Genomic DNA, 14,696 nt, shown 5'->3' with positions numbered 1-14,696 from the left:
TACACCCTACATGTATAAAAAACACCAAAAACTAAGTGGAGAAATGGAAACAGTCATTCCTTTGAGGACACAATTTGGCAATGTTTATTAAGAATCACAAAAATGTCCGTGTTCAAATGTTCTACACTTTTTGATTGTTGATATTGCGAGTATCCAAACCGAATTGATTGACACTTGGCTATGGGTAACTTAAACACCCCTGCCTGCTGTGCAGGCATCAGAGCCAGCACCTCTGAGCAGGGCCTTGGATCGGCTCAGCTTCTTGGCACCTGACCGGCAAACACCGTACGAAGCGCGGCGGTTTCCCAGGTCTCTAGTTTCGGGCTAGTGAGGGGTATGCCTCGGCTCGTGAGCTGCCCCCGTGTGCAGTGTGGCTGTCCACAGTGTTCCACTGCAGAATCTGCTCTCACCAACTTCACTGGAATGAATCGTGTGACTAAAACTGGGTAACAAAAATTTAATGTCCGTAATGACTGATCTTCTGAGAAAGGTGTTATTTCTTAATCTCTGTGCAACCTTTCAGAACAATTCTATGGGCCATTTTATTACACGTAAGTTCTTGTTGGTAAGTGATGAAATCATGCCAGAACTCTAAAAATCAACCAGAATTGGCACTTTGTTATTGTTGCCACCCGATAGGCGGATTCCTCATGAGAATGGCCTAGTATCTTCTTTCAGATTTCAATTGACAGATAGGAATGGAGACCCTTCAAAGGTGCCAAGGCATGAGGAATTGCAAGCACAATAAAAACCTGGAGGACTCTTGAGTGTTTGGCTCTTTTACCTCCCCTGTTATGAAAGTAATTTTCTTGATTAAATCCTAGAATTCAAAAAGTTTTGATTTGACAGATAACTTCATTTTAAAATACAGATGTTTATCTAAAAAAAAAAAGATAGATGTTTTGGTGACCAGAGCAAATTATCCACTAGCTAATCTCTGGCAATTATTTGGGAACAACTTTTTTTTTCATTCCATTATACATACTCATTCTTTTCAAAAGCTAACCAAAAATAATTCCCTTTTAACAGAAGTTGTTGCTGTTCTATGATTGCCACAGTAGCACCAATGCATTTCTCAGGCATTTTTTAAAAAATAGGATATCACACTTTATACAATCTATCTGTAACATAGTTTCAGAATTTAAAATGTGCCTGTGTAAGATTGTTATTAGACTCCAAATATACTTTCCTCTAAATAAAAGTAAAAACTTACATGACTTTAAAATAGAATTAATTATATAAAACTCTGAACTACCTGAAGAAATAAAAATAAAAGTAGGAAAGAATTTTTCCTTTAGGAAAAAGGTGCTTGAGGCCCTGGCCAACCAGAACCGCAGGCGCTGGCCTGGGCTGTTTCTCATTGAGAAGTTCCCTCCCCCTGTCCCGGCCGCCCCTCCCCCAGAGTCTAATCAAAGGATTAGCCTACAGGTTTGGAAACAACAGCAGCTTGAGTTGAAGCCTTTCCCCCCTCCTTGTGTTTAAATGCAGGAACTCGAGAAGTCTTTGGCTAACTGGACTCAGAACTTGAAAGAACTTCAGACTATGAAGGCAGACTTAACCCGGCACATTCTCGTGGAGGACGTGATGGTTTTGAAGGAGCAAATAGAGCATTTGCACAGACAATGGGAGGACCTCTGCTTAAGAGTAAGTCAGTTCACTGCAGGGCACGGCTGCTTTGGAATTGATTGAAATGTCTCTGAAGGACAAAGTAGAAAGGAGCTTAATTTCATTGACCCAGAGGTCCTTTTCAGTGGGACCCCTGGCCAGTGCTGTTCCTTTAGAAGGTGGCAACATGGTTTAAGAGATTTGACCCTTTTGTTTCTGCAGCACTAAATGCTGGAAGTTTACGGGCTTCAAATGACTTTTTAAAAAGTCACCTGAAGTGGGGACAGAAATTGCAGTTCTCATCAGATGTGTGGACTCTGCTCTCTGGCTTGTGTAGGTGACAAGTAGGAATCAGTTTATTCAAGCTAGGACTCAGTGAGGAACGTCTGTTTTCTGTGTATCTCCTGGGCCTCACTGGTGGGAGTCTTAACTTAGTGCATGCAGGCATGGGAGAACTCTGCATTCACATGCAATCTGATGTTTGTTTCAAGTAGTTTGTTTCTAAAACTCTCTAAAAGAAATGACCAGTGGCTACTGTTAGTATCTCAGCAGATCACTTCTACTTATTAAGAATGGAATTGTGGTTAGAGTATTATACAGTGTATGTTTGTGACTGGATCAGGATAGAATTAAAGGGTTCAAATAGTCTTAAAGATCTTTGTTTTAAAAACACATAATTCTTACAAAAATTCTTTAATCTCATTTTTGTGAATTAAGAGATGTCTTTAAAAAGTTGAAATGCAGCCACTTTTTCCTTCTTGATTTTAGTTTTTGATATTTACAATGTACTCTAATTTTAAATACCCTTTTAGAATTTGTATTTAAAATTTATATAAAAGAAAATGTTGAGAATATATGAAAAGTATCCTAAAAGTTAAGGTAGATCCAGGGACTGGGGCCCAGATGTTCCTAATTGTTAGTGTTGTGAAATCAATCAGAATGGCGCTATGCAAAATGCCAGGATTTTTTAAAGCTAAGATAAATAGATGCCCGAGAAATAGAAACACAAAACTTGTTTTTTTAGGGATAGTTTTTCAAGCCTTTTTAATACATTTGTCTGGGGAGGATGTCTAAGCTTTCAGTATTTTTGCCTCACTCTAAAAAGAGCAGAGGTTTTTTTGTACATAGCCGGAAAATCTCAGGGAGTTCAACCTTGGTTTTCCTGTCTATGAAGTGGAGTATTAAAACTTTCCCAAAAGAACCCTTTTAACTCTTAAGATTCTAAAGATTTTTAAAACCTGAGAATACTTTTGTACATTTAATAAGGCTGATCTGCATTATTTACATTTGTATTTATTTGAGTAATTTTAAACCTTTGAAGAGGAGGCCCCTTTGCTGACCATATCAGCTTAGGGGCGTTGCTTTTGCATAATGGAGCATTGGGTACTTTGGGGTCAGCCGCTTACAGACCAGATTTTGGTGACATTTCCATGATTTCCATCCAAAAGCCACAGTGCATAATGGGAAGGTAGATTAAGTGGGTGATACACATTGTTTTGGTTTTTCTTTTGTTTTGCTTTGTTTTGAAGTACAATACTAGAATATTTAACTGACTTTAATTTTCCTGACCATTTGCATTATAAATATTTGCTTTACATTATATCTGTGTTATAGTTTTTATTTTTTTTTGTTTGTTTGTTTGTTTTTTTTTTTTTTTTTTTTTTTTTTGAGACAGAGTCTCACTTTGTTGTCCAGGCTAGAGTGAGTGCCGTGGCGTCAGCCTAGCTCACAGCAACCTCAATCTCCTGGGCTCAAGCGATCCTCCTGCTTCAGCCTCCCGAGTAGCTGGGACTACAGGCATGCGCCACCATGCCCGGCTACTTTTTTATATATATATATATCAGTTGGCCAATTAATTTCTTTCTATTTATAGTAGAGACGGGGTCTCGCTCTTGCTCAGGCTGGTTTTGAACTCCTGACCTTGAGCAATCCGCCCGCCTCGGCCTCCCAAGAGCTAGGATTACAGGCGTGAGCCACAGCGCCCGGCCTATAGTTTTTAAATTAAATAGCTAGGACATTAACCTTATGTAAGTATAAGGACTTGATCGGTTAGAAGGGAAAGCATTTGGATCATAAAGTTATAAATTAGCATGTAGCAAGTAGTCAATTAATACACATTGAAAGAACAAAAGAAGTTTGGGTGATGCTTAACCCTTTGCACTCGGATGTAGAGTGTGACTCGACATGGTTAGCAAAAATTATAGACATTAAAATTACTCTTTGAATGTATCAATAATTTGAAATATAAAAAAATCCAAATAAGCTTGTATGAAAAGAAACTCCAGTTTTTTATTCTACTGCCACGCTTTGTAAAATCTAGGGTATTTAAAAAATTAAATCCTGAGTAGAATAAAGGAATCGAGAAAAAAGCAAGCGAGTGCAAAGGGTTAATACACTCATCTAGCCTTCCTGGTTTCTAATTTTTAATATAACTTGACAGTAATAGATATGTATTGGGTAAAACTCAGTCCTTTCAGTTAGGTACACTTCAGGGAGTCTTTATTACTTCTTATGGCATTTATCAGAGGTATAAGGAACTTATGTTTTTAAGAGGCAAAAACATAGAGGTTTAAGTCTTTAGAGGTATTGATTAAAAAGAATGAAATGCACAGTCCTTTGACATGGGGGATATATGGAGGTGCTTTTCTTCCTGAGCTGTGCTGAGCTGCTAAATGCATTTTCATTCACAGGTGGCTATACGCAAACAGGAGATCGAAGACAGACTCAACTCGTGGATTGTATTCAATGAAAAAAATAAAGAGCTGTGTGCATGGCTGGTGCAGATGGAAAACAAAGTTCTACAGACAGCGGATATTAGTATTGAAGAAATGATTGAAAAGTTACAGAAGGTGAGCTGAGGGGTACCCAGGTGGATGCAGATATGATAACCATGGAATTCTCTGCCCTCCTCACCTCCAGACTCATAGAGGTAGAATGTTACAGGTGTGTTCCCAGGAGTATTTTAGAAATTGGAAGGGACTTTCTCACTATGTTTGATCCTTCTGAGAGAAAAGTTGGAAAGGAGAAGATTCCAGAGGATGGGAGGTGTGAGACCATTCTAGGTGGGCATGGAACTGAGAAGAGTTGCTTTGTCTCAGGAAGTCTGGCCAGAGAGGGGGTTCACATCTCCTTAGCGTTAGTTCATGCCCCTCAGTTAGGGTCAGGGTTTCTCTAGTTGTTACTAAGGACCTCCCTTTGCCAAAGGGGAGAGGTCTACAGGAATGAGGCTCATAATTTTAAAAATCATTAATAACAGGGAAAGGTTCTTACTGCAGTCACCCAAAGCACCACTCAATCAAAGCTCAAAGAACTTTTACTGATATCAGGCTAATTTAGTTATGCTTGGTTGTCCTCAGCTCCCAGTAGGTTAGATTAGAAGAAATCCGTGAGAGGGGAAACAGAGGGACTTCTTTCTTCCTCTTTTATTTTTTAACCAAGAGCCTTATTTCTGATTTTTTTTTTTAAATTGAGATAAGATCTTGCTATGTGGCCCAGGCTGGTATCAAACTCCTGGGCTCAAGTGGTCCTCTCACCTCAGCCTCCCAAGTAGCTGGGATGACAGGCAGCCACCAGAAGGGCTTTTGAATTAAAAAAAGTAACTAAGGCCTTGCATATTTCACATTTACTTGTGGGGTGTTGCTTGACTTTTTAGCTACTCACTGAAGAGTTGCATTGAAAGGTATTAGAATTTTTTTTTTTTTTTTTTTTTTTTTTTAATGTCAAGAGGCCACTCTGTGTGGCTGGAAAGGAAAAGAATTTTTGATAATAATCCAGACTTTGTATTTTGGTGCCTTTGCCAGGACTGCATGGAAGAGATAAACTTGTTTAGTGAAAACAAGTTACAGTTAAAGCAAATGGGTGAGCAGTTAATCAAGGCCAGCAACAAGACAAGAGCTGCTGAGATCGACGACAAGCTCAACAAAATCAACGATCGCTGGCAACATCTTTTTGATGTCATTGGATCAAGGTAAGAAACGGACTAAAAATGATTCTTACACCTTGGGTACAGCTCGGTTGCTTCACGATCTAGTAAACTCAGCCCAGTCTTTTTCTAAGATAATCCAGCAGTTTTATAAATTTACAGATTAAGGCAGTGTTTGGTAAGAATGAGTGGAAATTCTTGTTTCAACATTATAGGAAAATTGAGTATATCTCACCTTAATATTTTTTTTGTTTTAAAAAAATTTTTTTTAATTATGGGTACATAATACTTGTATATCTTTATAGAGTACATGTTATGTTTTGCTACAAGCATGCAACGTGAATTAATCAAATCACAGTACTTGGGGTATCCACCACCTCAGGCATTTACCATTTCTTTGTGTTAGGAGCATTCCAATTCCACTCTTAGTTATTTTAAGTATACCCTACCTTGGTGTTGATTATAGTCACTTTGTAGTGCTATCAAATATCGTCCATTCTATCTGACTACCTAATTATATTTTTGTACCCATTAACCACCCACACTATGTCCTCCTCCCTGCTACTCTTCCCAGTCTCTAGTAATATTTGTTTGGCTTAAAACTCCATAGGAATTAGAGTAGTTTTAAATGAGAGTTGGAAACTTAATTTAAAAAGGGCTCTTTGCGGAGGAGGTATTATTTAGAAACTCTGCTTTGGGCCTTGCACACCCCAGTGAATCACACCTGCCTGTTCCGCCGTGATGTGTCAGCTGCGGTAGGTGAGGGCGCAGGCCCCGCTTCTGGAGCTGGGTCTGTGACTGCCCCCCGGCACACTCGAGGCGCGGGTCCTCGGTGAGTGTGGAGTGCCAGGTCTCTGAGGGGCCTCTTGTCCATTGGTGAATATTGATCGCTCTGGTTCATGGTCAGCGTCCTGTCCGCAGACAAGCTAAGGTGTGGACTTGGGCGTGGCCGACTCCTAAATCACAGGACCCCAGATCTGAACTATGTTCTCCAGCGCAATCTTATCAGAGAGCCGATGATTTTATCTCCTTTCGAAAAATGGTCATAATGCCCAAAGTTTTAAATGTCTTCTGTCGTCAAATTCCCTCTCTAAAGATAGACCCCAGCCGAAGTGTTTTTCTCTGGCAACCCGACGCACAGAGAACAGTGCCCCCGCCTTAGGACCAGCGGGTGCAGCCTTGCTTTTCCACTGGCTGCACAAGTCTTTTATGTTACAGTGTGCTCAAATGTTTTGAGCACATACGTGATTTGGAATATATGGGAGAACTTGTAAGGTGAATGAAGAATTGGAGGTGATGAAAGTAAGAAACTGTTAATAGCCTGGGAGTGTGGCTCACATATGTAATCCTAGCACTCTGGTAGGGTGGGAGGATTGCTTGAGGTTAGGAGTTAAGACCAACCTGAGCAAGATTGAGACCCCTGTCTCTACTAAAAATAAACAAAAGATGCACACCTGTAGTCCCAGCTACTTGAAAGACTGAGGCAGGAGGATCACTTGAGCCCAGGAGTTTGCAGTTGCTGTGAGCTAGGCTGACACCATGGCACTTTAGCCCAGGCAACTCAAAAAAAAAGAATAACTCTTAATAATTTGCTATATTCCTGTACATCATTGTTTACTGGAAACCATCGGTAAACCTGACTCAATCAACAAAGACACCAGACTAAGTGCTGTGAGAATCGCAGGCAGGAAGTAGTAAGATGAGTCAATTTTGCTAATGGAGCGGACATCGGAGCAGTGGTGAAGCCTGGCAGTTTGAGAGCTCAGATCACATCTTCCTGGGGCCGGGGCTGGAGGTTGGGGAGAGCCGCACAGAGGGGCTGCGTTCCCAGGTGGCTCTGAATGAGGGCTTGGGGTTCTCAACAGCTGCTGGCGGCAGAGAGGGAGACACATATGTTGGGAGCAAACAGGTACGGGACTGGAGCAGCATCAGAGCTGTTCAGGAAGGGACGAGAAGTCCTGCCGGCCCGCATGTAGGAGGTGAAGCTATTAATAGCTCCGTTAGGGCTAAGTCTTAAGAGACTTTAACTCTCAGCTAAAGACTTGGCCTCCTAAATAAAGTCTGAGTCCTTCATGGTTTCTTAGCAGAGGAAAAGGCACACATTGGGGCGATTTGGCTGGCAGCATAGGCGGGGCAGGGTTCAACTTCTCTCCACAGCCTGTCGGAAGCCATGGCGGTGACCTGAGTGAGATTTAAGAGCCCAGGTTTCGAGCCCTTCCTGACTTTACCTTATTCGCTGTGGGAGCTTGAGTATGTGATTTAACCTTCTTGAGCTTCAGTTCCTCAATCTGTAAAAGGTGTCTGACAGCACTGCTCACGGCAGAGCACTGTCCACTGTGCGCATAAATGACACGTGACACACATTTGGCGCAGGACCGGCATGGCACTTCGGGACCCATGTCTATCGAGTGGTGATTTTCATTCTTTTTCCCTAAGATGACTCTGAGTCCCATGTTTGTTGAGTGGAGCTGATTCCATCAGTTATGTCTAGTGACAAGGTCTTTCCTCCATGCGGCCAAGGATTAGACTATCTCATTCCCAGGACTTGGAATAGTACTTTGGATATTTGTGGAAATGAGTGAATGTCTCAGTGCATAATAATATAATTTCTGTCGGTTACATTGTGTCTTTGTTGTTGTCTTTATATTCTAAGTCACCTCAGGCACTTGGCACTAGCCAAGGGTACAGTGATATCACACCTATTCATGGATCATTCGGGAGCAAGATCTAGCTATGCTTCCTGAAGACTAGAGTGACGGTCCATTCTTAATCATTTGTGCCATGGGTATATCACTTTGGAGTTGAGTAGGGGCTGTTCATTGTCCTCCAAGCCTCTTTGGCTACCTGTCTTCAGCCAATTCCTTGGTGGGAAAGAGATGAAACAGCAGGTAAAATTTCATTGATCTTTTCGGAAAGAGCAATTGGGAAAATAAGGGGTTGAAATAATAGCATATATATTGGCAGCCAGCTGTATTCTTAACAATATGCTTTTTCTGTACAATTTCACTTAAATTTTCATAATTCTGAAAGGTAGATACCATTGTGCCATTTTACAGATAAGGAAACTAAGGACTGAAACTAAGTAACTTACCCATAGTTGCACAGCCAGCATAGGATGCAATCAGAATTTCAACTCAGCAGTTGTGTCACCTCCCTGCCACCACAGACCCTTATAATTTGAAACACTGAGATGAGTAGAATATGTCAGAAGCCTAGTCCCTTCAGCACCGAGGGGTTTGGAAGGGAATAACTTCTCTTACCTTTTAAAGCAAGGCTGGGCTGAGACAGATGGCTGGAATCTAAGGAGCTCTGAGCTGAATTTACCCTTCGGGGGAATCTGTGGGTTGAGGCAGCAAGCTTGGGCCTGTCGTAAATCAGCAATCTGTCTGATCCCTGCCATGACTTCACCCTGGGCATTGTCGTCAGGGAAGGGAAGGGAGCACAGGCTGCAGACTTTACACGTGAACAGTGCCGACGGGAACTGGCCACGCAGCGCAGGCACCCCAGTGGCCTCATTTGCCACAGGAGTCTGGACATCAGTGAGCCTTTTCTGTCCTGCCCACAGTGTTCTGCTGCACCTCTGGGGCAAATTTTGTTAAAATTGAGAAGTAAGATTTGGAAGGACATCCAATGTAGGGACCCAGCCTCATGACTTCAAGATTTTAACTCTTCTACATTTAAGCCTTTCCCTTTGAGGTTTGCAGTGGTGTTCACAAGTCCAACACTCGATAAACCAGGTTCAATTCACTGGGGAAAAAATCCTGTTATTTTGGATTTATTCTCAGCAAAATAGAGGCAGATTTCAAAAGAATAGATAAAACATTGAGAACAGGGCTCCATTAAAATAGATTAAATTTCTGATCATTTCAGGCAAGAGGCCCCATCATCAATCGGGTAGAGAAGGAGGAAATCAGAGTTGCTTACTTTCTAAGTGCCAGACTCCTCCCATATGTTATTTCATTTTAACTTTTGAAACAACACTGCAAAGTCAGTGTGGTCCTTCATTTTATAGAGAGGAAATTGTAGCTCAGGGGGTCAAAGACTTAGCCAAGGGCAGTTGCAGTGCTGGGCAGGGTAGGCACGTTCACAGAGGAGCCCGTTGGCGCTGGCGTGGGCGTTAAGATTCATGTGACCCCATCACAGCTGCTCTGGGAGTTTAATTTGTGACATCTAAACTCTTATAAAAAAAACATGCAAGTAATTTCATCAACAGAGGCCATTTAAAGTACTGTGTTATATTTTTGGTGAATGATGCAATTATCTAGAACCCAATATGATTTGATGACAAGAAATTTATTACTAAGCTCATTTGTTTAATTAAATGAATAAACTTTTAAAAAAATTGTAGCTATTAGCTCTTTTTCCTCATGTTTCTTAGATGATACCTTTGAAAGTGACCCAACAAAACCTGAATGCAGGAGAAATGACTAAATGATGACATAGTTGTTTTTCAGAACTACCAATATGTGCAGTGCTCTGTTTCAGAGGAAGCTAGGTTACCTAAGAATAGTTTAGGGACAAAATGTTGGGTGGTGGACAGAGATGTGCAAGGTTAATAACTTTCTTCAGCCAGCGCAGACCAACGCTCTGAAAACAGGGTCCTTGGATATCATCCCCTCATTGGGACTGATGCCAGAGGACTCAGCCTGCCACAGAATCTCACCTATGTCTACCCTTGTTTTAAAAAAAACCCTGTAATTGAACTTCTTAAAGATCCACCTACTTTTGCTTCCCATAACCCCCTCCCCATGTCATTAATCAAAACCTTGGCTGTGTGCTATGAAGCAGAAGCTCCGTGGCCACAGGTGGGGCTGTGTCTTCCGTGACTCGCTCTGCCTGGCCGTGCAGCTCCGCAGAGCTGCTCTTCAAGGACCTGGGTGGGGGAGGGGGACTCTTTTTAAAGACTCTAGAAGCATGTGTGAATAATCTGATGAAAGCCTTCAGTGCCTGAAACCAATCTGACAGCTAAGTGGAAAGACTCACACCCCCAGAATTATTTACATGGGTTTTCTCTCGGTTGAGACCATGGGTGATTTTAGTTTTCTTTTGGCTCACCTGTGTTTTCCAAACGTTCATTATGAAAGAAGGCACTCAGCGGCTTTTTTCCCCTTTTAATAAAAATGTCATGTATTTTGTTATGTTCTTTCTCTTGAATTTCTCTCTGATGGTAGCACCACCAGCAGACTTGTCACCCTGGGAAGGAGGGACTCAGTCCTAGTACCACATGACCTCAAAGACACTAGTCACTTCCTGTTTAGACTAAATTGCTCTCTTGCCATCAGAAACATGAAGTCCATGAAAAGAAACTTTTCTGACTAAGTGTAATTTTCACATTTTACGTACCGACCTGAAAAGCCCACCTACTTTATAATAGTAGCAATTAAAATGTCCTTTAAACTCAGAAGTTATTACCATGGCAACTGTGTGTTAAGATTATTTTCCATCCCTTACAGAATGAGTAGGCAGATGTGTGCCTTTTTAAACTGATACGGCTTTTCATTTCTCTCCTTTTATCTGTATTCTCTCAAGGTTTTCTGGAAGACCAAACAATGCTGCCAGTCATAAAGTTGACTTGCGCTGGTCTTAGCAGTTTGCCGGATCCAGTGGGGCTGGAAGGATTTAGAGATTGTTTTAGCATAGACAGCGCCAGATGTGCGGTCTGGCTGTCCACTTCCATTTTCCCTCCCCTCAGTCTGATCACTGCACCTCTGGAACAGGTGGGTGCTGCTCCCAGGCCTTCCTGAGGGTAGGGAGCACCCCCCCCCAGGGAGAGAGCAGCCACCAGTGGGGTAACTGGCAATTAGTCTGAAGTTTTGTGTTGGGCCAGTGCCCGTGAGCCTCAGAGGTCGATGTTTAGCAGGTTGACCCAAGCAAGGTACAAGTTAGATGCAGCATTTAGGGAGAACTCCCAAATCTGCATTCCTAATGCCACTGGTCCAGCCTGTGTTTCAGGTGGGGATATAATAATGACTAAATGTTGGGCTTTAGGGACCTGTGAGAGATGATTGATATCATCGAGTCTCAAAGTAAGACTAGGAGTGAGTCGAAGGAGGGGCTAGATACAAACCAAGCAGTGCCACTCAGGGTCACCTGGAGGAAATAAGGCTAGGGATAAGGAGGAATTTTCAGATACCCACTTTATGGGAAGAGCTAGCAAGGAAAATTACAGAATTTCTTCCCCTGCAAAGTATTAAATTCCATTTATACTGCAAAATAGAATTATTCTGCATGAAACAGAGGAACTAGATGAACTCTCTGCCCCTCCTAAACCATGATGCACAGGACCAAAAGGGCAGGGCAGAAAACCTCCCAAAGGGAAATTTCTTCTTTAGGGGAGGAAGGCATTTCTAGTAAACTCAGGGGCTTCAGATTTCACTGTCTCTTTTAAACCTGAAGCAGAGCAATTTAATGTGAGGAGGACAGAAATCCTCCTTTGCACGCCCCAAATCTAAATGTTTCTTCCCTTCGTTTATAGCACTTCATAAATAACCCATAGCCAAGATAACACTGTGACTTTCTTCTCCCAGCGTTGCAATCCTGTAGCGTCAGAACAAAGACTGTGTGTGTGAGGAAGAGAGCTGGAGATATTTGTTTGTTGGAAGGGAGAAAACGGAGATTAAAAATTGCAGTTAGCAGAGAAGAAGGTGTCTTCCCTTCCTGCCGGCATCACCGGGTGGCTGCGAGGAGCCCCGGAGAGGGCTGCGTCCGCCTGCAGCGTCCGCCTGCAGCCGTGCAAGATGCTGAGCCGGTGAAGAGGGCACGCGGGGCAGGGGGAGGGGCTGCCTCGGCCCGGGAGGTGGAGGTGCAGCCCGGAACCTGGAGCTTTCGCTTAAGCATAAGGAATGATTTTTTCTCATAAACAGTAAGTGCCATTTTAGTCATCAGCTCTGCCTGTGGCCGAGGCGCCAGCTGCTGTCTCTGTGTGTCTGGCTCTCTGGCTCTTGTCATTTCGGTCACAATAGAAATCACCGACGAGATGGTGGCTGTGTGGTGTGTGTGCTCAGCCATCGGGGGATGGGTTCTCGCCCGGCGTCAGCATGCGTGTGGTGTCTGCAGGCTGCCTGTGACGAGCAGGGCAGAGGAGCGATTATGCCGGGTGGAAAATGGAAGTCCTCCGGTGACAAAAATGCTTTGCAGAGGCAATTAGCTCAGAAATGTATTGTCATGTCTATGCCTCTGTCTAAAGCAGGGCTTCAAAATCTTGGTGAAATTCATTATTTTATTATAAAGATGTTTAGTCATGTAAAAAGATACAGTTGGATTTGTACAGTGTTTTTAGCAACTGACAGCTGCCCACTGGTTTGGGTGTTTATTTCAGTGCAAATTCAGATACTTTGGCGGTTTTCCTTAGTATTTTTTTTAGAATTATGCTCTCCACATTGGCGTAGGAATTGTTTGGCTAACTTATGCTGATCTGAGGCTTTTATAATTTAACTGTAGACCCCGTAACATGTAGAGTGTAGGGCTGAAAGGTATATTCCATGTGTATAATTTGATATCTAAAGCCTCCATCATACATTGGTAAGACTTAGGCTTGGTGTATAGAATGATACTGACCTGGCTTAGTTGTGTTTGTTAGGGAAGGAGAAAATTATCAGTGTTATATTCTGATCCCTCACTACTTACAGTAAAAGAAAAACTTTATTCGCCTTGATTCTTTTCTCGCATTTTTTACCCATAATTGCTGCAAAAGAACTCTTCTAATTTAGAGCAGTCTTAGGCATGATTCTTATTTTGTTTGGTTTCATAGAAAAATCTTTTACTTCTGTGTAGGTCTTTCCAATCAAGAGTCTATACAGGTGGAAAACTTCCCCTTTGTACCTAAAAAAAAAAATTTGTTTTTCTGATCCTCAGAAATGGAATTTTTCACTCGGGAAATCATGCTTATGTTTTCTGGAGAAACGTTGTTTGTTGAAATATACGCGTGAGAAATGGTAGGAGCACCTGGGTCAAAACGTGAGCAAGTGTGGCGACGGAGCCGCATAAGCAGGCTGTGCTCGGCGGTTGCTGGAACGGGGTGTTGTGGCTGCTTCCGTGCGCCGGCAGTCTGCTTTCGGAGCAGTTTCCTTGTTTCTCGATACTGACCTGAAATTTAAATTTTTCCAAGAGGGATATTAATGAGGCCTAACGGGGGGAAGGTCAGTTGCCTGGGTTGGCAAATGACAGATAACTTCCTGGCCTGGGACAGGTGATATTAGATCAGAGTGTCTGTACAGAACAGAAGGGGACAAACCCAACGGTACGTCTGCTGGTTCCTAACATGATCAGCTGAGGAACATTTATGCTCCCGTGCATTTGGGGTATTAAGCTTTCAGGCAGAAGTTGGGATGTAGAAACAGGTTAAATCCTGCCTGAAGGAGTGTTTTGTAGCTTCTCCGTGACCTTGTTTTCTTTCCCTCCCTCCTTCCCTCCCTCTTTAATTTGCCCTAAGGATGCGTCTGATTTGTGTGCCTGTTTGGCAGCACGTCACTGGCCAATATGGAACCAGGGTTTGAGAGCACTGTGGCTCATGATATGGTAGCATGTTGTCCTCTTGCAAAAGGGCTCCCATGTGCTCTGGTCTTTGCCACTTTTCTTTCTTTTTTCTTTTTTCTTTTTCTTTTTCTTTTTTTTTTTTTTTTTTTTGAGACAGAGTCTTGCCCTGTCCCCAAGGCTAGTGGCATCATCATAGCTCACTGCAACCTCCAACTCCTGGGCTCAAGCAATCCTCCTGGCTCAGCCTCCCAAGTAGCTAGGACTAAAGGCACATACCACCATGCCCGGCTAATTTTTCAATTTTTAGTAGAGTCGGGGTCTTGCTCTTACTCAGGCTGGTCTCAAACTCCCATCTGGGCTGGAGTGCTTGGATCACAGGTATGACCTGCCGTGCCTGGCCTCTTTTCTTTAAGATATAACATGGCTACATTTTTTTATGAAAAAATTAGACAAATTGCAAGATAAGAGTGAGCATCATCTATTCACTCAATAGCTATTCCTCAAGCACCTCTTTGTTGTATTATAATGTCTAAATTACATCTAAACTAGGTGATGAGCTCCTAGGGAATAAGACCTGTCTTTCAGTTAACTAAATCCTCAGGATCCGCAGAGGAGCCAAGATAGAGTACGTGGTTAAGCGTTTACAGAAAGAAAATCGTGGAGGGGACACTGCGCCTTCCTGCCTCCTCCCCCA

General features: G+C 42.6%; 1 protein-coding gene across 8 annotated transcripts in view; it reads left to right on the top strand.

The window, feature by feature from the left end:
* The window catches only part of SYNE2 (spectrin repeat containing nuclear envelope protein 2), a 306,127-nt gene that overhangs the window by 264,677 nt on the left and 26,754 nt on the right, over nt 1-14,696 (top strand). For all 8 annotated transcript variants that reach the window (XM_076003979.1, XM_076003977.1, XM_076003981.1 and 5 more), the window contains 3 exons: nt 1,489-1,644; nt 4,296-4,454; nt 5,406-5,572. In XM_076003979.1, coding sequence (XP_075860094.1) covers nt 1,489-1,644; nt 4,296-4,454; nt 5,406-5,572 — 482 coding nt within the window. The remainder of the gene's footprint in view (nt 1-1,488; nt 1,645-4,295; nt 4,455-5,405; nt 5,573-14,696) is intronic.

The sequence above is a fragment of the Microcebus murinus genome, chromosome 6, assembly GCF_040939455.1.
Source record: "Microcebus murinus isolate Inina chromosome 6, M.murinus_Inina_mat1.0, whole genome shotgun sequence".
Taxonomy (NCBI): Eukaryota; Metazoa; Chordata; class Mammalia; order Primates; family Cheirogaleidae; genus Microcebus; species Microcebus murinus.
This window is presented reverse-complemented; position numbering and strand designations above follow the sequence as displayed.